Source organism: Panthera leo, chromosome A2 (genome assembly GCF_018350215.1).
Source record: "Panthera leo isolate Ple1 chromosome A2, P.leo_Ple1_pat1.1, whole genome shotgun sequence".
NCBI classification, from domain to species: Eukaryota; Metazoa; Chordata; class Mammalia; order Carnivora; family Felidae; genus Panthera; species Panthera leo.
Genome location: NC_056680.1, coordinates 81,221,433 through 81,247,566, shown reverse-complemented (window position 1 = coordinate 81,247,566; position 26,134 = coordinate 81,221,433). Strand labels below are relative to the sequence as shown.

The 26,134-nt window shown below is 34.7% G+C and overlaps 1 protein-coding gene across 1 annotated transcript in view; it reads right to left on the bottom strand.

The window, feature by feature from the left end:
* Positions 1-4,306: 4,306 nt before the first annotated feature.
* RSBN1L (round spermatid basic protein 1 like) overlaps positions 4,307-26,134 on the bottom strand; it is a 65,428-nt gene continuing 43,600 nt past the window's right edge. Inside the window, exons 4-8 of the mRNA XM_042916359.1 lie at positions 11,228-11,365; positions 9,327-9,469; positions 6,270-6,437; positions 5,103-5,211; positions 4,307-5,022 (exon numbers count right to left, since the gene is read on the bottom strand). Of these exons, the coding sequence (XP_042772293.1) occupies positions 4,384-5,022; positions 5,103-5,211; positions 6,270-6,437; positions 9,327-9,469; positions 11,228-11,365 (1,197 nt within the window). The 3' untranslated portion in view covers positions 4,307-4,383. The remainder of the gene's footprint in view (positions 5,023-5,102; positions 5,212-6,269; positions 6,438-9,326; positions 9,470-11,227; positions 11,366-26,134) is intronic.

The following is a 26,134-nucleotide window of genomic DNA, read 5'->3' as shown; positions in this document are numbered from 1 at the left end:
TATGCAAAATATTTGCAGCTATACTGACTTGTCTCTGAATCTGCCTAGTAGTGTTAAGTAATACAAAAGCAATGAACTTTATAGGAAACTATATAGATTTAACATTTTAAAAACACACAAGATGTATAAATCCTAAATTTTAAAATGTGTAGAAGGATCCAGAGTTCTCTTATTTTGATAGTGCAGTTCTTGGAAGGCAGATAATAGTAAAAAACACAGTAGTATTTCTTTGTTGTCCTCTTCGTTTCTAGTTAACATATATTCTATATGCCCACATTTTATTCTTGGCTCATTCGCATTTCCTGATTGGGTCTAAAGTCCTAGAAGGGAAGATAACCTGAAATGCAGAATGTTTTTTTTCCCCCTCCTTTCCCTGGTAGAGAATATGATATGATATACAACCTAGTAGAGATATGATATACAACCTCTGTAAACTTAAAAAAGAAAAGACATCACTGCTTTTAGCCTCTTGTGCTTGACATTCTAAAAAGCAATCGTTCCATCTGCATTATGCAGTATGTCACAGAACAGAAAAGCCAGAGCAGAGATAGAGATTTACACTTCTCCCTAGTTGTCCTCTTAATTATCTTATCTGAGATACACTGTCAGTGCCAAACATAAGTCTTTCATGAAATAGACAAGGCATTCTAAAAACCAAAATTCTGTTTACATATCAAATTAGTTACATCAGGTGGGAGAAAGATTAAGCAAGAGCTCTACTACCACTCTGAAGATCTAAAACCCAACATGTCAGTTTTTACCAGCTTAAAAGTATTTGGAAAACAATGGCACTTTTGACCTCCCCTCAGGGGAAAGAGAGTCTAGAGGGAACGGAAGTAATTTAGCCCATCATCCTGTCACCCATACCTAACTAGTTTAGCAGTCTTAAAGTAATCCTCAGTATTCTAAAGTTGGCATGAATCAACTTTTGATAATTAAGTTTTAAGAGGAAAAAAAAAGATTTTCAAATTGCAATTCAAGATCTTATGGTTTTGGCTAAAGACAGAGAAACAAGAACTTTTAAAGATGACAAGATGAAAATAAAATGTCAAATATAAGAAAATAATTACAAAACAAAGGTAAAAAGATTACAGTTATCAATTTTAGTATTTATTGAAAGGTGGAAGACAAGGAAAATTCCTCTCAAACTCTAAAAACAAATCTTGCATCTTTGCTAAATGTAAAATGAATTTTTAGATATTTGCTTTACATGACAATGAACTTGTCCAACAAAATACCTGAATGCAAATTTACCAAAACAGTGCTAATCTATTATTTACAAACATGATCTTACCTGCCATAAGTATTTGGGGAAAAAACTGTTTCACTCAGGAACACTAATGAAATACCTTGAAGACCTAACAAAAGAAATAAAATTTTTCCTACCTTCCCTGGCCCCAACTCCCCCAAGTTATATAATGGATTAAAAATGGATATATGTGGGAATAAACATAATATTTCCAATAATCTTACACACATGCATACACACACATACACACACATACACAGTGTTGTGCTAGATCAACCTAATCTTTATTTAAGGTCAACAGCTTTAGGGACAAGGGAGAAAATGAATATGGCTTTAGTAAAGTTTTCAACTAAATATCACAAATGTTTAATTCTTTTGCTAGCTAACCAGCTAACCTGAGTATGGAAAAGATACTACTTCTTAGCTAAAAGGGTATGAACAAAAGTAATTGAAACAAACAAACAAACAAAAAAAGCACTGTAGCAGACACCACTGAGGTACCTTAGTTATTTTTTTAAAGGTCTGTGTATCAATTTAATAATTTACATAATCACTGTTAATATAGCATAAGATCATATAGAAACTACATCTTAAGTGCTTTATTATTCTGGTCCAACAAACTGGAAGTAACCAAAACAAAACAACAACAAAAAAACCTAACAAACTTGTGTTCAGATAAAGAACTGGAATGTACTAACTAGGAAACCATTAATATAATGCAATATTGAAATAGAAGTTATTTGTGTGTTACAAAGGTAGTCAGAAAGTTCTCAGATTGCATCTGAAGAGGATTTTAAAATTATAACCCGTAAGACAAGGAACATAGCATTATTCAAGGTGACAAGGCTATATCTTGAAATCTGAGCCCAGTGATTTGTATTTCACTTCCAGAGAAATGTATGCATTTTACAAAACATTACGTTTTCAAAATATGGACAAGTTTTGAGTATTTATAAAAGAAACTATACCTAAAAGCAACCACTGTGGTTGTTTTAGATACGTCTTTTAGTTAAAAGTTTAAGGCTCATAATGTTTTGGACGGATACCCTAAAGACATTTTATTACTGTATGATCTCATGCATCTATGTGTATACTACTGGAAAACTGAAACGAAAACGTTGTTAAATATATCACCCTTCAATTAAAAAAAGAAAAACAGAAAAACATTTTAACCACATGCTCTCCTACTTCTCAATACTGGTTTGTTACTAACTTTTGTATCCAAAAGGTAGATGCAAACGATAAATTTAGCTTAAAAGAGAAGATTTAAGTGGTGAAGAGCAGGCTAAGGCAGTAACGTATAAAACAAAATCCCTATTTACATTATCATGATTTATACCTTCCTTATCCCATGAAAATTCCTATGTTACAAACATACTGATTTCCTGTAAACCACTGAGATTTCCTACAATATTTGCCTACCCTTTTAAACTGTGAGCCAGAAATATCACTGCTGCAATTATTTTTTCTCCCTAACCAGAAAGATAAGCAGTTTTATGGGTACCACAAATAAGGCTGGGACAGAAACAATTTAAATAGCAACACTAGCCCAAAAGAACCACAGTTAAAAGTCATCAACCAAAGTAAGAGCCCAGAAAAATACCAAAGGTAAATAAAATTGATCTGCAATGAGTAGAATTCCTTATATCAAAGTATACATTAAAGACATTTGTTTGACTTTCAATTACAGTAGTGGAAGCAGTCTCAAATAGTGCTGAAGTCCATCACTGAAGAGATTTGTTTTAAGCTTTAGGTAGGCACTGGCAATCATGTTTCTACCCTAATTTTACTTTCTAGAGCTTTTTTGGGGGGAAAAAAAGTACTCTAAGTTGTTTACCTGCTAAGGTAGGGAGAAGGATCCTTAGAAAAATGAGGTAACACATCTTATTTTGTTAGTTCTATCTCTGTATGGCAGCTGAGTCATTGCCCTTACGATTTTGTATTTGTCGTATTTTCCTCCTGGTCTGCAAGAAAAATGTAAAAAAGGATTTTAACTGCTCACAACTAAACATTCTGTAACTAAAGATTTTTACTCAGCTTCTATGAAGTATATATAGTACAGATGCTGATTAGTAAGAAAATTTTCTCAACTTATTCCACACACTACAGAGAAAATTTACCTTAGGGCTATGCAATCTGGCCACAAAACTTCATTAGTTAGAAGAGTTAGATATCACTAACAGACCTTGTTTCTCCCAACTTTATAAAACTGTTTCTATTACCTAAACTGCTTTCTTAATGTTGAATATAAATATTTTAAAACATATTCCAGGGAGTGAGGCTAGGAAGTTTCACATATTCATCTTATTCAGCAATTTAAGAAGTTATGCAAAATATGATATACATATATATATATTCCCATACATACACACGTATATAAATATGCTTTCATAACTGAACCTTGGTTTTAAAAATGCTTACACAGTGTGGAGAATTTAAATATTCACTAGATTTGAATACGTACATTGCACTCCATTACCACTCTAAATGCATACACCAGCAGAAACATAATAGATCAAATGATTTAACTGAATTGTCAGTTTGTCTTTTTGCAGACCCAACAGAAAACATATTTATTATTATGAACCTTTATTAAGTGGCTCACATTTCAGTATAAATCACACTAAAAAGATTTTTTAAAAGCTATTTACACTACAGTGCTGACACAGTAAAATGAAAAAAAAAAATTGGTATAAATAAGCTCTATGGAAAAGCCTTTAAATTGTCAAAAAAGAATTCTGGCTCATATTACAAAATATATATATATATATGTTAATACATATATATACACATATATATACATACATATGTATACATATATATATGTAACATATATATATATGTTATATATATATATGTTAATGTCAGCTCTATTCTAAAACCTACAATTCCAAATCAAATGATTTTTTTAAAGACTCCTTTTGTTTAAACCTGTAATGTTTACAGTGCATCTGGCCCTAAGTGCTTTGATACTTCACAGTTATGGACAGGCACTGAGGAATGTTACAAAGCTACATAAACTCTATTTTGTAACAGACTTAGGAGCAAGTCCTTGGCTTGCTTTCAGAATTCATGAATCTTTATTACATTATTAACTTAAAAAAAAAAAAGAATTGTAAATGGTATGTACAAATTCAGCACAAAATGTCATCATCTTTTCTATCTTGATTTGAATGTGCTGAACTAGGTTGTCTTGTATCAACTAGACTTATGTGACTTCCAGGACATAATTCTTCCTTTAAATCTTTGTTGGTATTTTCAAATTTAGAGTCCACGTCAATCTTAAATTCTGTAAATTGAACATGATCCAATTTTGCTTTAACATTCTTGCCATCCATATTCGGTGCTCTAGTCTTTTCAGGAATATAAACATTCACAGGTTCTTCCTTGATTCTTACAGATGGAATAGGTTCATGTTTAATCTGCTGCAGTTCAGATTTAGAATGAAGTTTGTCTGAAAAATTAGAATCCAAGGAGGTTTTGCTTATAGCACAAAGCATGTGGTCAGTGTGAGGTCCAAGAACTGATGATGTGGTATCTGGTGATGTGCCTGTTTCATGAGTAGCTGTATTCTGTACAGTGTCCTCCTCTAAGTGATATAACTTGAGCCGAACATGCCATGCTAAACTGCATACAGCTGAAACTGTCTTGAACTGATGAACAACATTCCTTGGAATAAAATAAATGTCATTATCATACAGCTGAATTCTGGCATAACGGATGCCTTCCCTCCTCAGTTGATTAAGTTTTGCATCATCAACCCACTGGACACACTAAAAAAAGAGACAGAAATACCAGTAAGTCTTTTCCACAATAAAAATTAAACTGAAGACAATAATGGTTAAAGATATACCTGGGACAGTGGAGGTTCATGTAAATCTAACTGCATTCGTTGAACTACTTCTAAGAAATCTTCAGCATGAAAACAAATTACATCTTTGGTTATTCGGGGTTGAGCAGGCCTACAAAAACATGAAACAATGAAGAATCTTCCATTAATGTTTCACTCAGTTAAGTCCTTATTAAATTTTATGGTCAAAACAAAAGTACTTAGAAATAAAGTCAAAATGTTTAAATATGTAAAGACCACTTTACATATTTAAACAAAGGGATAAAACCATGAGTTTTGGCTTAAACATAAGTAGAACAACTCGCTTCATTTTATTATAGCTATGTATAACCGTATTTTGAAAAAGTAAAATAATTTGAATTGGTTAATTATAGAAATCAAAAAAGTAAGGGATTATCTTGAAGGTTAATACTTCAGCAAATTAAATGCTAAAGACGAAATTACTAAATAAAAATTAGAGGTAAATATGAGAAGAGAATACTTTCAATAAAGACATATATAACCGCAATTATGTGTAAAATTCCTAAGTCACTCAATAAATTAAGAGACATTCACTAGAAAAGTGCTACTAAACTATTACCACTCTATTTGCGGAGGATTAACAGTGTCTTTATAATTCTAAAAAATCCCCAAATTCGTCAATTAAGTAGCAATATACAAATACATTTTTATAGAACATGCTAAAAAATGGATTTTGAAATGAAATTCCAAGCAACAGAACTACAAAACAATCATACCAGGGCAAATCATAAACAGATTTTTAAAAACCAGTGATAAAGAGAAAATCTACAACTTATACGTTACACTGATACACAGGGAAAGTAGGGTAAGATCATCAGGGACAATGACGACACAGTAAGCACCAAGTGAACCTTAGTTTTTCTTTAACCTTAGTTAAGGCAATTGTTTTTACTTCTCATCACTTAGAAAATCAAATTATTATGGTCCAACCCAAAAGAGTAAAAGCACATTCTAACAATTAAAAAATTTTAGTGCAGTCATACAATTAGTCATACAAATACAGAGAAAAATGGAACTTTCTTTCCCCACAGGAAGGAGAATTACTGAGAAACTTCCCAAGAAAAATTTTAGAACCCAAAAACCTTTCATTAAAATAGCAGCAGTCAAAAAAAAAGAAAAAGAAAAGAAAAAGCAGTAGTTAATACATACCACTCTCCACAGTGCACAGCCTTCAACACTCCAACAGCAGCTGTAGTCTGTCGTTCAAAACCTTGTCCTATATGATCTGCATGGGCTCTTGTCCTGTCTTCAAAGAGCATCTCACGGGGCTCACTGGTTCGAGGTAGGTACTGCAGGTTTTTTATTTCATTGGTAGTTCTGTTAAAATAAAATCAAAGATAGACAGGTAGGAAGGAAGGAAGGAAGGAAGGAAGGAAGGAAGGAAGGAAGGAAGGAAGGAAGGGAGGGAGGGAGGGAGGGAGGAAGGAAGATAAATAGAGGAGGTGGGGAAAGAGGCTGGCCTACGTATTAAAGCTTAATCGCCTTCAAACATTTGTATTGATGTCCTGAGGCTTAACTGCCATCAAGGATTTAGTAATTACATAATTCAGACAAAAGGAAATTTTACATCACCTGTTCCCAAATCAAGTTCTATTTTTAAAATGAACAAGTACAAACAAAAATGCATATAATCCCCTCCTTTTTCTAACAGTCTTCACAAAAGTGGCCACTGTAAGGTGGATAAACAACTAAATCATAGATGTTGTGGTTTACCCAGGTTCCCTTCCAGAATCTTTACCTGAGGTTTGGGTCTTATCTGTAGAACCATGCCCCTCATTCAAATCACGTGGCTAATGTAAGATATATTATCTGGAACAAACAGGTAACTTTCAAAAATGGGTTAATTAATATTAATAGAATACCTACTGTATATTAGGTGCTATCTAGGCACTGCAGCTAGTGAACAAGACAGTAGTGAATAAAACAGACAAGTTCCCTACTTTCATAGGAGTTGATATTCCAGTGGAGAAAGACTAACAAATAAATAGGAAGAAAATACCAAGTAGTAAGTACTTCCACAAAACATGCATGATTTATTGGAGGCAGAAAGGAAAACCTTAGCTCCCTCTTAAAGGACATCCACCTGCATTCCCCTATGGCTCACCTAGATAAGCATACAGAAGCTGCTACTTAGTCTCATTCAATGCAAAAACCCTCTAATTTTGCTGCAAAAGGGGAAAAGGGTGAGAACAATTTCTTTGGGAGTCATCATCTTGTTTATCTTCCTATGTGGTTTTCTGTTGCTTTCAGAGACAAATCCAGATTGCCCCCATAATTTTCTCCTCTCATCCTAGACTTAACCCCTAGAATCACTCTTTCTTATTAGTTCTCTAATTTCCCACTGTCCATCTCTACTACCACTGCTCTTTGTGCACTCTTGTATTACAACACACACACACACACACACACACACACACACACACACACACACACACACACACGTGATGCTACAACATACTTTTTTTGCCTTTTGTGACTATGTTCTACAGGTGCCAGAAAGCTAGATGATAATTCCTGTGGAAAGCTAACAGGCTTTCAAGCCTACAATTCTAGTGTCATTAACACCACATTCTAATGAATTAAAACTTTATATGAAACATTTAGCACAGTGCCTTGGGCAATATTGTTATTAGTTGGTCAGACTACTACGTGATATACAATCATCACATATACATGGATTCTAATCCCTGAGGGCAGGCAGTTTCCTCAGAGGGCTGGTGAACTCCCTTAAATCACATGTAAAATTCTGTGTATATCTGCACTGTTCTGGGGAGAGGCTTTCACAGTCTATTTCTCACTACAAAGAATGCTGAAATTAACATTCTTATACATTTACCTTTGGTGATTTCATTTCTTAGGACAGATTCCCAAAAGTAGTAGTGCTGGATCAAATAGTATATATGCATTAAACTTCATGAGCTATTGTTAAATTACTTTCACAGAATGATTATAGCAGCTCACCTTTCTACCAACAATATATAAATGGTTCTGTTTCCTCATACCTCCCAGCCTCTAATACTTTTTTTTTGCCAATGTAATAGGTAGAAATAGTATCTCATGATTCTTTTAATGTAACTGGCTGAAGCCTATTTTTCTACTGGGTTGTGTTACATTTTTGTTGTGAATTTGGGAATGCTTTTTGTATATTAACTTTAGTCTGGCACACAATATAAATGTTTTAGTCCAGTCTATCATGGTTTTGAACTTTGTTGTTCATGTCTTTTTTCTCACAAATAGTATTACTATTATACTAGATAATACTAGATAGTATTTCTATCTTATTTCTATCTTATTTTCTATCTTATTTCTATCTTTTCTTTCTTATTTTCTATCTTATTCTATCTTATTTAAACCTACTCCTAGGTTTAAAGTTTTTATTCTTTTATTTTAATTTTTTATCTATTATGTTCAAATCTCTGACTTCTTGATAAGGGTTTGAGATAAGGGCTATGGTTTTGTTTTCTTTCAAATGGACTTCAATTATGCCAGCATTACTCATTAAATAAATCTTCCTTTTCCCATCCATCTCATACATTAAGGTCTCAACATATTTTGATCTATTTGGATACTCTATTGTATTCCAGTGATGTTTTTGAGCTTTACAATAATTTTTAATATCGAGTAATACAAGGCCCCCTCACTTATCTTCTCTTTCACAGTTTTCTTGGAAATTTGTTGACTTTACTTATCCTTCCTTCTGAACTTTAAAATCATTAAATCCAGTGCTGGAAGTGTGAGTCCAACTGGAATGCTAAAAATTTCAAAAGACACTCATTTTTATCCAATCTAGAACACAGTAGGGTTTTCCATTTATTTAGGTTATTATTTTATATCCTCCAGGAGATGTTTTAGTTTTCTTAATATGGGTTCTGAATATCTTATTAAATTTATTCCAAAATAGTTTATAATGTCTTTGTTGTGAATGACATTTTTTCCCATTCCTACTTACAATTTATTGTAATTTGCCTACATTACTCAAGCCTCATTTATATTTGATATTTTATAAAAAAAAATTAATCAGCACGTGTAGCCATTTTTGAATTTACATTTAAAGTATGCTCTAAACCTTCCCTTCCTTCTTTCTCCAATTTCCAACAAACACACACACACACACACACACACACACACACACACACACACACACACACACACACACCCAGTGTACAGACATCTATCCCTGGCAATAAAAATTTGTATTCAACATACCTTTTCCTTTTGAAAGGTGACTTTGGCATATCGGCCACAGGGATCATTTGTTCTCCTGGGCGCACCCACATGATGGGACCATCATCACTGTCTTTTCGACTCTCTAATTTTAGACTAGATAGTGTCCCCCATGGCAGTGTACACTAGAGGCAAAGAGTTACACAGAAACCAATTATTTTCAAAATGCATCTTCCAACATAAAGAATACTGCCCCCTTGACAAACTTTCATATATACCTTTATACTTATACATTTAAAACACATACCTATATTGAATATATTCCTATGTATTTATACATTTTCCTTCAAAAAATTCTATTTCAAACATATCAAGAGTAATTATTCTCAGATGATTCTCTCCTCTAACCCTGGCAGAATATGATTTACTACATTCATCATCTGTTATTCCTCCTTCTACCAAATAAAAGGGTCATATGATGTTAATAAGCCGGCAAAATAAGCAAGTGTTCTCCATGAGAATCCATAAAAATGAACTGAGTTATAAAAACTAGGCATCTCAAAAAAAAAAAAAAAAAAAGATACCTCTATGAATAATTATCATCAAAACCTAACAAAACGAAAAGGAAAACCAAACCAAAGTCAAAACTTATTTCTGTTTAGTAGTTGCTTGAAGAGGTTGCTGGTCTAAAAGCAACTTTTTTTTTTTTTTAAAAGAAAAGAGAGAAAAAAAAATGTCTAAGGGCCATTGTCCTGGGAATGGTGAAAATGGTATTTAAAAAAAAAAACCAACAAACATTTATCCTATCATTTCCAAGAAAGGGGAGGATTGTCACATGAAATTTCCCCTGAAAGAATGCATTTAGCTCATTTGCCTTTAAAATTAAAATCTGAAACAATGATGTTTAAATAATGGTATATATTTTTTTTAATTTACAGTTTATTTTGAGACAGAACGAGAGAAGGAGAGTAGAGAGGGAGAGAGAGAGAGAATTCCAAGCAGGCTCCAAGCTCAGCACACAGCCTGACACGGGGCTCAAACTCACGACCTGTGAGATCACGAACTGGGCTAAAACTGAGTCGGATGCTCAAGCAAGTAAGCCACCTGGGCACCCCTAAATTACGCATTTTAAAAATACCACTCAAAATAAATGCAATCAAATTCCATGATTTCACTAGTAAAGGAATAAAAAAAATATAAGGGGAATGGAATGGAGTGAAAAAGCTAGAAAAGATATGCATACACACATAGATTAGAAAATGGAACAAGAAAGTGAAAAAAGAAGCTATCTACAGCGAATTATGTAGCAAATATTAGAGATAAAGGGATCCTGTCATATTCTGACCTTTAAATTACTGATGAAAGAACTACACAGCTCAGAAATTTCTCTCTCAGTGGGACAGTCCCAGCAGCCCACAAGAAGAAATATTTTCTAGAATGCAGAGATTATTGAAAAAATAAATCTGGCTAGTAATCATTTAAAAAATTTAAAAGGGCCTTAAAGCCACATAGTCTAAATGCAATGTTTTATGGATGAGGAAACTGAAGTCCAGAAAGTTTAAATGGCTTGCCCATCCCAGGCAAGTAGAGCCAAGATTGAAATACAGAGCTATAATCTCCCAAGCCAGTTTTCCACAATGCCAAACTGCCATTACTTTGTCCTAAACACTTAATTTGTAGGCATCCTTCCTGTACTTTAAATCCTCTGGTACTCAGTTGATACAAAGCTGACAAACGGATGGAACCTAATTTCCTCAAGTGGGAGCAACAGGCAAATGTTACTCTGGTCCATCACTTAGCTCTGCCATTATAATCAGTACCTGAGAGGTCATGTGCACACACACTACACAAGAATTCTATTTCTGAAACAACCATGATTTGTGTCACCCATAGTGTGAAAGTGACACCCACGATTTAGACTGCTTGATACTGTTTTCTCTTACTTTTAAAAATGGTGAATCTTCCAACATGTCAAGGAACTCAGGGAAGTAATCTCCCACTTCTTCATCAACTGCTCCCACCAAGCTGATCTGTCGCATTGGGCCAGCTCTGTAAGTACCGTGAGAATATGTTCTTTTTACCTGAAGGATATGGATTTAATTAAAAGTTACACATAAGATAATGTTTACTATCATTCTGTAACACTAAATTATACTGTCTGAGAACATAAGAACATAATGTGAGGTAAGCAAAACAAAACAAAAGCCTTTACAAACAGTTAAAGAAAAAAAAAAGCATGAAAAAAAATCCATACTAAGGCAAGCTATTTTACCTTCTCTAGCTATTTCTACACACTGCTTATAAAACCACAGATGAGATCAACAGCATAATTCTAGACACTAACTTCTCACAATACAGTTAATTATATGATCTATAAGGCCAATTAAATTATATTAAAAAGTTGTATACCAGTTTTTCCTAAATGCCTCATATCTTTTTATTGGAATTTCCCCCTGAAATGTTACATTTATCCGATACCAGTGGTTTATATGTCTGAAAGGCCACCAGGAATGATTTTCCCTTCTAGATCATACATTATTACCTAGGATCCAGTTTATTTTTATGATTAACTCTGATAAAAACTACTAGAGATTGAGAATCTGGAGTCCTAGGTTCCAACTCTACCTTTGCTATCTACCAGCTATGTGACCTTCAGAAATCACATAAATTCCTTGAGTTTTAGTTTCCTTAAGTGGAATGATTTACCTCAGATTGCTGAAGAACACTTAACAATTATATAAAGCTATAAAGCCACCTGCACAATGCTAGCAAATGGGCGGCATTCGAGTATCAAGTGAAGTAAAACAACCCACACCTCAAGAATCTTGGTACTTGAATTCTAACAAGCACATTTAAATCCTGCAAAGAAATCTATGCCGTTTCATATCCTAATGGGAGTAAACAAAAATCTTTATAAGGCAAAACAACTTCCTTTCATAAACTTTAAGCAAAATCCTAATTATCTTTTTCATCTCTGGATTAGCTTTGGTGGGCACTAAATTTAGGGAGATCAAAGTATCTCACTTTGCCTGGGTCTATGGCAGTTTTAAAATTCAAAGTCCTATATATCTCAAGAGGCAAACCTGGAATGGTTAGGCTTTTGTCACATCATGGATACACTCTTAAAAGATATTCACATCACAAATCAAATTCCTATTATCACAGATGGCACAGATAGTCTTATGTACCCAAGAATGTAAGCCCTCCACCCCCATATTAAAAAAAAAAAAAAAAAAGATGACAAAAATTCCATCACAATAGATTAATTTGACTCAAATACTAGAGAATTTCACTTCATTTTTATTATAATCAGCAAAAGCAATTAACAATGATACGTTAATTCCTTAATAAGTTTATTTACCAGAATTCCAAGTTTAAGTTTTGATTAACTGTCAAAAAGTCACTTCTTAGAACCGTAACACACTCTTCCAATCCTCAAGTTAAAAAAAAATTGGAAGTTCTGTGTCCCCATTTTGTACTCATGACTTCATCTTTTTTCCTGTATCCCAAGTTCTTAGCATCTTCAATACTGAGAGAGCTAAATGTTAAGATCTGACTGTACTCTAGAGGTTCTAGATGGTTACATGTACTAACAGTACCACAAGAAAATTAGTCATCAGTGTGCATTCTGTAATGCAGTCTAACAAAGCTAAAGGTTATTATCAATTCAAAATTAAGCAAATTTACCAGAACGGACATAACATTAATTCTATTAGGTGATTCTGAGTTTGTGGCTTCAGTTTTGGATCTGCATATGATTGTATTAACAGACCGCATGGCCATTCAGTGAAATCAGACCTACAGTGCAAAACTCAAGTTTTCCAAGTGCTTTGAAATACATTATTTGACCTGTAAAAGTCACAGTAAGATAATAATATTTCCACTTCAAACCAAAGTTCTGTGCCTCAAATCTCCTTAATTTGTTTAACTCAGATAACTCATCTAAATCATTAACTAGTTCTGGGGCGCCTGGGTGGCTAAGTCTTAGGTTAAGCGTCTGACTTCGGCTCAGGTCATGATCTCACAGTTTGTGAGTTCAAGTCCCTCCTCGGGCTCTGTGCTGATAAGCACAGAGCCTGGAGCCTGCTTTGGATTCTGTGTCTCCCTCTCTCTCTGCCCCTCCCCCACTCGCCCTCTGTCTCCCTCTGTCTCTCTCAAAAATAAATAAAACATTAAAAAAACTTTTCTAATTATTAACTAGTACTAACAAAGCCAAAATCAAGGAAGTCTTTGCCACCCAGCTTGTTCATTCTACGACATCACAATATCAACAACAATCAACTGAATAATTGGGGCAGTGACTCAATGATCAACTAAATAATTTGGGAAGGAGGAATCTTCAACAATCAAATTCTTCTAAAATACTAAGCACAACTCAATTTATGAGCTCTCCTAAAGAAATAGGCACTTTGAACATACTTTTCAAGAAAAGTCAAATGGGTGGTGGTCCACTGGACTTTCTTTCCAAGTGCAAAAATTAAATGTGTGCATATAAAAGATAACACCAAGAAAGAATGCTCTTTAATGTGAATGTTAGGAATCAAAGATAATCTTCTCTGAGGAAATGTAAATATGAAATCATAACAATTTATGTAATAGGTAAAAACAGGTCTTACTATACTTGAAATAATTTTTTTCGCAAATAACTGAGGTAGTTTTCTGAGTTCTACCTAGCAGTTGCCATGCAATTCAAATTGCTTCCATCCTACAAAAAACAAAAACCTACTAAAAGCATTATTAAACTATAGAGAAGATGAGATAAATACAGTAATCAGAAAACCAGAACTAATTACTAACAAATTTAACATTCAGCCCTCTTAAGAGTATAATTTCTGTGTTTAAATGTTAAGTAAAAATGTATCATTTAGTAACTGAAAAAATGGGTAAAGCTTCTTGGATGATAATATTAAAGACAAATGATAATGTCTTATCTTATAACTTAAGTACTTCACTAACTGACTTAACCAGATGTTAACCAGATGGTATCTTAGCCTAGAATGATTATTAATTGAAAGGAACATATTGACCTAGTCATCTCATTTCAAATTACCTTTACATTAATTTCTAAGTTATAAACATTGTTGTTTGTTTAAAACTAAAATGAAACGTGCTCGCTTTGGCAGCACATATACTAAAACGAAACACATCTAAATTAGTACAGACTAATTAAAAACTATTAAAAACTTTAACATAATACATTAAATAAATTAGAACAAACTTGAGTCCCCCTCCCACCATTTCTATTTTGAGGCCACCTAAAAAGAGGCTATATCTTTTGATGATGTTTTAAAATATGGTCCTATTATAAGTCATAAATATTTCAAAAGATAATTGGGAAAAACTAAATTTTCAAGAGTAAAGTAATATAGACTCTAGTCGTCAGCTTATAATCTTAAATATTGTATTTGCATCTTTATAGTTCTTGTCACCTCATGGCAAAATACATATATATTATATACGAAATTTACTTATATACATAATTTGCTATAATAAAAGTACAGGTCTCTCTCCTTTTCACCAAAATGTGCTAAAACTGTAAAATACATCCTATTTGTCTACTATTAAAACCACACAGGTAGGGGCGCCTGGGTGGCGCAGTCGGTTAAGCGTCCGACTTCAGCCAGGTCACAATCTCGCGGTCCATGAGTTCGAGCCCCGCGTCGGGCTCTGGGCTGATGGCTCGGAGCCTGGAGCCTGTTTCCGATTCTGTGTCTCCCTCTCTCTCTGCCCCTCCCCCGTTCATGCTCTGTCTCTCTCTGTCCCAAAAATAAATAAAAAACATTGAAGAAAAAAAAAAAAAAACCACACAGGTAAATTCTACTAAAAGTATGGTCTTTATATAAACTATGTATACTTATCTATCATGTTCAAAAACAAAACAGTAATTTTCTTCTAAAACATTTATTCTCCAAATATTAAAGATAATACTCTGATAACTCAATACGATGGATACAAATATATTTAAATTTAAAACTACATTTTAAAAATTAAACTGAAGTCATCAAAATCTTACTTACAAAATTTCACAAAAGTAATTTTTGTGAAAGCAATCTTTTAAAATACACTGTAATATAACTTTTAATTATATACCACTTAACTTTGTAATTTCATAACCCAATATTCAAACATAGACTAAATTAGTCGGAATCACTAATTTAATGTTTTAAACATGGCATATTACACATAATAATGCATTCAAATTCAAAAAGTATGTATCTCTTGATAAAATATACAGATGGCACTTAAGTGGTTACAACAAAATGTAAGAATATGATCCACACACCTTTCACAAAAAAATGTAAGTACCTCTTGATTTAGAGGACACCTATTTTACTGCAATACTACATAGCAAATATCTATTCTTACACGGAATGAAATTAAACCTACAATATCATAAGATAAAAAGCTTCAACTCTCCAAAAATCATCTATTTAACAATTGTAACTAAAGGGCAGTGGAAGTTGAGGGGGAGGAAACAGGTAAGGTTCTAAAGAATCTCTGGAGAGCCAAAATAAATGCCATAAAACCATGACTCATAAAAGGGTCTCTTCTGACGTATGTTTCTACATTAGGCACAATCCTAACTAAACTCTAAAATCATAAAGGATAAGAAATCACCAATGTGAAGTGGGGAGTGGTGACAAGAAGCAGGCATACATATTTGCAACTCCCCTAGCATGCATTAGAGCATCAGAATGACAAACCTAGACTGAAAACAGAGTTAAATTGTATTGCATATGCTTTTAAAAAGGGTATTTTCATTAAAATCTTGGTACCTAAAACTATGGGCTTCCATTATCTAGAAAAACCACCTATCTGAAAAATATCACATCCTGATGACACTGGATATGAGATTACTTTATTTGCTTTGACTCACTTCAGTAAACAGTAGTCAAGCCATCAGTTTTCTGATGCAGTTAAAAAGTTTACTAGAAAATATCAAAACGTGTCACTGCTTTAAAACAAATCCTATATGCTGAAAGAAAAATGCATTGTTACAAAGAGTACACATATTTTTCCTCTCAATTTAGGTACACTCAAAAGACAACACAATAAAAGATAGAAATGACATTTTTGCTTATATTTAAATAGTTAAATTAAGCTCATCTTTAAAAAGTGCCTGTTAGAAGCAGATGGAATATTTTTAATCTAAATCTCCTCCCTATAGCTCCCTTCACCACCGCCCCCCCCCCCCCGCAAAACCTACCACCATCATGATTGCATGTTTACCTTTCCCCTCTCATATTCTTTATAAATGTTATAAAGGGAAAAAAAAAATCAGGAATAGGAAACTTCTTGTACCCAATGCCTGTTTAAGTGTCAAAAACAAAATCTAAGAAGTTCTGGTTAACAAGAAATGAACTGTTTAATTAAATCATGTTTAAACCGAAATCCTATTCATCATTCCTCATGAAAAGTAATCTTTAAAATAAATGAACAAAAAGAAGACCTTATGATTCTGAGGTCGGCCTGCTTACAAAAAGAAAAAAAGTAGACTTTCTGACAAGAAAAACGCAGCCAAAAATAAATACGTAGGACTCAAAACTGTTTTATTTTATGTATAAATATGGCTACAAGGGAAGAAGCAAATATGGTAATAAGTAATTAAAAAAAAAAACATGAAGAATGACTCATGTGAAACAACTTGCTGCTTCCTAAAATATGTTTCTTGATATGCCAGCCCCTGCAAAGAGGATTCTATACAGTCCAATAAATTTCGGAAACTCTTCCATGTGGGAGGTTTACCACACACAGGGACTATTAGCATTTCTGTGAGGTCTCAAGGTAAACATAACTTATTTGACCCAGCCTTACACAAACTATTCTGGCTTCAAAACCAGTTTTTCTCATACTTGTTTCAGCATGCCTACCAACATCCTGAGATAGTAATGGTTCCACAGAATAATAGTGAGCCATAATAAATACAGAAGATATTACAGATGTTCCTAGCTAGCTAGTATCATCATCAATCTGAAGAAAACACAAAAACAGGATAGTTATCAGAACCAAAAATTTAGGGGGTGAGGGCAGAAGAGGCTGTCAATTCTGCTGGGTGTTTTGAGGGGAGAGGGGGAAGGAGAGGGAAAGTCTTATTTAAAAAAAAAAAAAAGCTCATCCCATTCTTACTGAGGCAAATCTAAAATCTAACATAAATGAGTGTGCCACAAGGGGGAGCCATTCCCCATCACATCTGGCATATCCTTTCAAATCAAAATCTAACAGGTAATGACATTTAGTCAACATTCTATTTCAAAAATATCCATGTAACTTCAACTAAAATTAGGATCAAAATATCATTATTCATTTTTAAAACAGTACAATAAAGGAAAAAGTCCCCTTTCTCATTTAGAGCACCTGGCACTTGCTACAGTAATGTTTTGCATAGATCTGCTCCTAAGCATTCAAGGAAGATGGGACAGGCACAAATGGTCAAAATAAAATTTTAATACAAATGCAGCCAATGGTTCAAAGATGGCATATCTAATCATTTTTACTGGCCTAAAACAGTGAATGACCCCAGCAAGAAGCCAACAAATGTTAACTGTCTCATTCTGCAGAGGGACAAAGCTTAACAAATCAGATCAGATTTAATAACTTTCACTATTAAGGTACCAGCCATTTAATCATGAGTTAACATCGTGACCTAAGTTATTTGATACAAACAACTCAGAACCAAGATGAAATAAAACCAGGATTCAGAGTTTGGGGAGGGGAAAGGTGGTCAGAAGATAAGTGCTCTGGTTTTCATATTCTCACAGCTCCAACTACAGTGTTCAGAGTATGTGCTGATTAAATACTGAGTGACAAGAAAGAAACCTCATTTATACCTTAACAGATAAAACTCCTGTCTTACTTGCCTTTTTGTCTTCCTACTATCAAATGAATATTTGAACAAAATGGAGATGGTAGAAAAACTAGGACAAATGTGGAGATTGCAAATGATGGCCAAAAATTCTTCCCAAGCATGTATGCTCACTTTTTTAAACTTTTTTTTTTTTTAATGTTTATTTATTTTTGAGACAGAGAGAGAGAGACAGAGCATGAACAGAGGAGGGGCAGAGAGAGAGGGAGACACAGAATCTGAAACAGGCTCCAGGCTCTGAGCGGTCAGCACAGAGCCCGACGCGGGGCTCGAACTCACGGACCGTGAGATCATGACCTGAGCTGAAGTCGGACGCTTAACCGACCAAGCCACCCAGGCGCCCCTAAACTTTTTTTTTTTTTTTTTTTTTTTTTTTAATTTTTTTCAACGTTTTTTATTTATTTTTGGGACAGAGAGACAGAGCATGAACGGGGGAGGGTCAGAGAGAGAGGGAGACACAGAATCGGAAACAGGCTCCAGGCTCCGAGCCATCAGCCCAGAGCCTGACGCGGGGCTCGAACTCACGGACCACGAGATCGTCGCGGGGCTCGAACTCACGGACCGCGAGATCGTGACCTGGCTGAAGTCGGACGCTTAACCGACTGCGCCACCCAGGCGCCCCCCTAAACTTTTTTTTTAAATGTTTATTTTTGAGGGAGAGACAGAGTGCAAGCGGGGGAGGGGCAGACAGGTAGACACAGAATCCCAAAACAGGCTCCAGGCTCTGAAATGTCAGCACAGAACCCAACACCGGGCTCAAACTCACGAATCTCGAGATCACGACCTGAGCCGAAGTTGGACACTCACCCCACTGAGCCACGCAGGCGCCCCTGTGTGCTCACTTCTAAGCAACATGACTGCACCAGTCCTATCATCAAGAAGTGAATCTGGGCCTGGCTATTTCACTTCCTTTGGCCAACAGACATTAGCAAACCCAACAGAAGCAGAGGTTTGTGCACTAGGGATTGCCCTCTTTCTGCTCTGTGGAGTCCTGCACCTGCCACCATGTGTATGAGCCTAGGCTAACCTGCTAGATGATGAGAGAAATGGGATCATCACTCCAGGTGACAGCACAACAACCACTGGACATTCAAGCAAGATCTCTTAAGACCAACTGACCTGCCAATCACCAGACACGTGAATGAAGCCATTCAGCCCCAGCCAACCCAACAAAGACCTTAAGAACTCTCCAGACAGCCCAAAGAATTGTGAGAAATCACTTTAAGCCATTAAGTTTTGAAGGTTTTGTTTGCTGCAGCAAAAGAACTGACAGGCTATTAACTTACAACAAAAATCCATGTATATATGTTTCTGTTCTCAAAAAGACTTTTATCATACACTTTGACTGACATTATATCACTAACCTCAGAGCCACAACACTACTGACATGACATGACCTACTAAAACAACATTATAATTCTACATGGTCTTTAAAATTTTCAGGCAACCTGCAAGGATACAGATGAAGATAGAAAACATAATTACACAAGTAAAAAGAATTCTAAAACCAAAAGAATTCAAAGACTAGGAGGTCTCGATCATCTGTCACTGCCGTGTGTGTGTGTGTGCGTGCGCACTGTGTGTATACACACACACATATACACAAAAAATTTCAAATTAACACGTTTCAAGGATAAAGGCTGAACAGGTGCAAAAATGAGTTTTTGTGAAAACTACAGAGTAATATTACAAAGATAAACACTATAAAGATCATAGGAACGGTTACATAATTTGTCATCTTTTACTTTCCACAGAATTGAGGACAAATGAATTTTGGTTGATCAGATTTTAATCAGGGAGGAAGGAAATTAGGAAGAAGGGAGGGAAGGAAAGGAGGGAGATAAGGAAACAAACTTAGTCTCATGAGGATGGACTTAGTTTGGGTTCCACAAGCCACTGGTAGTCAGGACCATCAGGTTGCACTATGAATAGGTGCAGTAACAATTTTATGTCAGCATATACAGCAGCCCTGCTGGTAGTATTAATTCTCTGGGTCTGATCTAAACTTGGGCATATGAGGACCTATTTTAAGTTGAAACAGATGAGGTTTTATTTACATTTTAAGTTTCAATATTTGCACACAGTACAATACTACAAATAAAGGAAACATAAAATACATATTTTAACATTATTATACTGTTTTATCCACTAAAAAATAGTGCTAATTCATTACAGATACTCATTATCATGAATTTCTTTTCTTTTGTTAAAATTTTTTAAAGTTTATTTATTTGTGAGAGAGCGCACACGCACATAGCACAAGCAGGGTAGGGCAGAGAGAGAGGGAGAGAAAAAGAATCCCAAGCAGGCTCTGCACTGAAGGGCAAAGCCCAATGTGGGGCTCAATCTCATGAACCGTGAGATCATGAACTGAGTCAAAATCAAGAGTCAGACACTTTAAATGACTGAGTCACCTAGGCGTCCCTATCAACAATTTCTTTAATGCTGCTAAGTGCATTTTCCAAACTAAGATTAAAGAAAAACAGTAAAGGTTAGATTTGCACACTTCCTCTCTATGAACTCATTCAATTATCTCTTCTCGCATGTTTCTAGATCTTTTGAATACTGCTTTTTGGACTGGTTTTGACTAAATCTGAGGTTTTTCAGAATATAAAAGGCAGAAAGAGGAATTAAAGGATAGTGAATTACAAAATTTTAAAATTCAAAACTTCTCTATAGATTTTCTTTCCTCCGCTCTGTAAAAAGTATTATCTCTCAACTATACCAGGTTCTAGTAAACCTAACCTATTGAACTTAGTTAATGAGAGGTCATGATCAAATCATCAAACTAGAACATGAATTTGGCTTTGTTTCCCACACCCTGTCTTTGTTATGGTTGATATTAAGTGAAACTACATTCCAACACTGATACCTAATTTTCTTCCTCCCGTAGAATACTACCATGCATGAGTCCAATAATGTTATCTCAACCAATTCTTTTGGTGAAGACAAATGCACATGGCAGGATGTAGGCTAATTCATTTGACATCACCAAAATATATAGCCTCACTATATGATTCTACTAATAAGCATGCTGCACAATAATGCCATAGGTAAAGGGAAGAAAGGTGCTGAAAGAGAAATAAGGTACAAGACATATTTTCAGTTTCTCAAGATGAGTGTTAATGTCATATTCTAAGAGGTACTCAGAACTTCCAAGTTCTCAAAAACAGTGATAAATAAAATGAAGTCCTCAAATACCTAGGAATGAATCTCAAAAGATGTGTAAGATCTGTAGGATGAAAACCAAAAAATATTATTGAGAGAAAATAAAAAACTAATGAAGGAAAATACCATGATCACAGACTGAAAGATTCAAAATTGTAAAGACATCAATTGTACCCAAACTTAATTACAACTTCAATGTAATCCCAATCAATATCCTAAGCAGATTTTTTGTGGAATCTGACAACTATAGAGTTTATACGCAAATCTAAAGAGCCAAGAAAATCTTGAAGAACAGCAAAATTAATACTTACTCTACTAGATATCAAGAAATATTATAAAGTTATAGCAACTAAGACAAAAAGAATAAGGAAATCGGAAAGAGCCCAGAAATGCACACCATATATACGATTCAGCTGATTTATGGCTAAGAGGACATTGCAATGTAGCATGGAATGGGTGCCTTTTCGATAAATGATCATGTCCATTGAGTACTTATATGAAAAAATATGAACCCTGATGGTGACCTCATATCATATACAAAAATCTATTCAGAAGAACTGTAAATTTAAATGCAAAAGATAAAAGAATAAAAGCTTCCAGAAGAAAACTTCAGAGAATACATTAATGACCTGGGTTAGGCAGAGATTTCTTAAGCAGGACACAAAAAGCACTAATCATAAATGGGAAAAAAAAAAACAAAAAACCTTTATAAATTAGATTACATTAAATTAAGAACTTCTAGTCATCAAAGCACTCTTAAGAGTGAAAAGGCAAGCCTTTTCGAGTAAGAGGATATATGTGCAATACATATAATTGACAAGATTCTTATCCTATCCACAATATATTAAAAACTCCAACAACTCAATGAAGAAAAAAAAAGCCAGTAGGGAAATGTGCAAAAGAGTAAACTAGTTACTTTTAAAAAGAGGATATCCAATTGGACAATGATTAGATAAAAAGGAACTTGACTTCCTTAGTCATCAGGAAAATACAAATTAAAACTACAATGAGATACTACTACACAGCCACCAGAATGGCTAAAATGAGGAAGACAGACACCACTGAGTATAGCCAAAGATGTGGTACACTGCTGGTGGGAATGTACATTGGTACAATGACTTTGGAAAACCTGCAGTATCTAGTAAAGCTGAACATGTGCATACTTTTTGATCCTGAAATTCTAATTTTATATACAGAGCCAACAAAAACAAATACATATGCTCACAAAAACACATGTACAAAAATATTCATAGCACCCCTACTGTAATAGCCACAAACTGGAAACAATTCAAATATTCATCCATATTAAAAAGAACAAATAAATTGTGGTATGGTCATACAACAGAATATCATACAGCAATGAGAAAATAAACTGTTGCTACACACAAGATAGATGAATCTCACAAACATAAAGATAAAAGGAAGGAAGCCACACGGAACGCACATACTATTTGATTCTGTCACAGAAATGTTCAAAAACTGGCAAAATTTATCTGTGATATTTGAAGTCAGGAGGTAGTTGCCTGTGTGCTTGTGTATGTGCTGGTGGTGGGGTGCAAAGTAGTGATAAAGAGGGATTTGGAGAAAGCTCTGGCTACTAGTAATATTCTACTTTTTAAAATCTCGGTGTGTTCATTTAGTAAAGATTCATCAAGCTATGCATTTATAATGTGTGCATTCTGTGTATATATATATATACTTCAATAAAAAGTTTATTTAAAAAATCAATTTAACAAAAGCTTAAAGAAGTTTATCTTTTACAAACATTTTAATGAAAAACGGAAAATAAAACTATCATATGATTCAGCAATTTCACTTCTGGGTATTTATCTCATGGAAATGAAATTACTGTCTTGAGTAGACAGATGCACCCCTATGGTTACTGCAGCATTATTTATAATAGCCAAGACACAGAAAAAGACACAATGTAAGTGTCCATTTGTGGATAAATGGATAAAGAAAATGAGGTGTATATAAGCATACAATGGAGTATTAGCCATTAAACAAAGAAGGAAATCCTGCTGATTCCAGCAACACAGATGGACCTTGCAGGTATTATATATTGAAATAAGTTCAGACAAAGAAAGACAAATACTGTATGATCTCACTTATATGTGGAATCTTAAAACAAAACACAAAACCAAGCTGATAGATCCAGATAAAAGATTGGTGGTTGTCAGAAGTGGGGTGGGAGGGGGTAAGAGAGGGTGAAGGTGGTCAAAAGGTGCAAGCCAATTATAAGATAAGTAGTAAGTCACTGGCATGCAATGTTCAGCATGGTGACTGTAATTAATAATACTGTATTTTATGTTTAAAAGTTGCTAAAAGAATAGAGCTTAAAAGCACTCATCACAAGAAAAAAATCTGCAACTATGTGTGATGGTTGTTAATTTATTGTGGTCATCATTTTGCAATATATACAGATATTGAATCATTAAGTTATACACTAAAACTAACATAATGTTCTACCTCAATTATTGCAATTAAAATTCTCAATAAAAGGGGTGCCTGGCTGGTTCAGTCAGTGGAACATGTGACTCTTGATCTTGGAGTTGTGAGTTCAAGCCCCATACTGGGCACAGAGATTACTTAAAAAAAAAAAAAAAAAAAAAAAAATTAAAGTTAAGAAAAAAAGTTTTGAAAATCTCAATAAAGGAAAGGCAAGAAAGAAAGAGAGAGAAAGAGAGAGAGAGAAAGAGAGAGAGAGAAAGAGAGAGAGAGAAAGAGAGAGAGAGAAAGAGAGAGAGAGGGAGGAAGAAAACCTCATGTCCATTAAGCAGTTACTCCCAATTTTCCCTTTCCCCCAGGTCTTGGCAGCTACCAATCTGCTGTTTCTATAGATTTACCTATTCTGGGTATTTCATGTAAGTGAAGTCATACAATATGTGACCTTTTGTGACTGGCTTCTTTCACTCAGCATGATGTTTTAAAGGTTCACCCACACTATGTAACAGTATCTGTATTTCATTCCTTTTTATGGTTCAATAATATCCCATTGTGTGCATATATCATAATTCAGTGAACTCCTTATTTGTATATAAAGCATTTGTGGTAATTTTTGACCTTCAGTACTTGCTGAACTCCCTACCATAAATTAACACACTTTTAAGAATCCTCACCCAGAAGTCAGCTGTCACCTATTCAACAAAATGGAAAATTTTAATATCGCACTAAGTCACTATAACAACTCTCTTTGTATAACCTGTTAGTAGTCTATGAAATACTGCTAACAACAGCCTTGTGAATTAAATAATATTATCCTTATTTTGTAGGTTAGAAATCGGAGACAAAGAGCTGAAGTAGCAGGCTAGTGTCACAGTGGGTAAATGGCAAGACCCTGACTAGACCCCTTCTCTTTCCATCCACCCCACATCAGAGTTCAAGCAGCTATTCACACTAACCCAGTCACAACTCACTACAATGACTATAAGATATTACTACAAATTAAATTTTGAAGAGAGGTTCTCACATTCAGGACAAGAAAAGGCTCAAGTTATAAACTGGTTTAGCTCTAAATACATGTTTATAACTTAGTCTCTGTAATTCATAAAGCATTTTCCCAAATAAAAACCTATACAAATGGTTAAATAATTTCCTGGAGGGATACCACAAATTAGGTTAAGAGATGGGGGTTTACTGGGAAGAATCAAGAAACCAGAAATAAAAATAAGCTACAAAAAGTATACTCATTTCTCTCCTATTTGCTCTCTTTTGGATTCCATTCAGTTTCAGATAGCTAGCGCCTAAGAACAAACACAAGGCTACCTGCCCCAGTCGGCAGCAAACAACTTCTTCCTTGGTTTCCTCATTTTGTTGTTTTTAATAATGTTTTTATTTATTTTTGAGTGACAGAGAGAGAGACAGAGCATGAGCCTGGGAGGGGCAGAGAGAGAGGAAGACACAGAATATGAAGCAGGGTCCAGGCTCCAAGCTGTCAGCACAGAGCCTGATGCAGGGTTCAAACCACGGACCATGAAATCATAACCTGAGCTGAAGTCAGACATTTAACCAAAACTGGGCCACCCAGGCGCTCCTCAGATACCTCGTTCTTAAAAAAACAAGAAATACCAAATGAGTAGTTCAAAGTAGCTCTTTGCTGGATATTCTTCCCCACACCACAGGAATGACTCAATCTGGAGCATCTTGGGGCAGTGAAACATGGACCTTGCATAGGCAGCTTCCTGCTAGTAACTATAAAGCTAAAGAGGTAAAACTTGTCCTTGCAGCTGACAGATCATATAGGGGCGAGAGCCACAGCTGGTAACCAAGAACTCTAGCATCTGCCTAGCGTTTCCTCTATGTAACATGTATTATACCAAAACCCTGGATAGGAAATGAATGGTAGGTGGCTCTTCAAGGACCCACAACCCGGCCACACAGTGGAACAATTAATGAGTCCCAGTATCTCATTTTAATTCAACAAAAGCACTTATTACACAGTAACATGAAAATTCTTGTTTAATAAAAAATTCCTAATTTGAAAGAAAATGTATTGGGAGCTATTTGAAAAGCAAATGTATTATGACATTTGAAAGATTACTGAAATAAACTTGCATAGCATGGCAGCAAGAAAGTTTGTGATATAATGAAAATAAGTGGGATTGGAAGTCAAGAGGCCGAGCATAAAACCTAGCACTTAGACGTATAATAAATGACAAATGAATGATCTAGTACCAAAGGACTATGGACAAGTTATTTCTTCTCTCCCTATTTCTAAAATTAGATTGTAATAAGGCTTAAATGAGTTATTACATTTGTGTTTAGAGCAGTTCTTGGCACAGAACTATTTATTGACTAAATAGTAGATACTATTACTAGA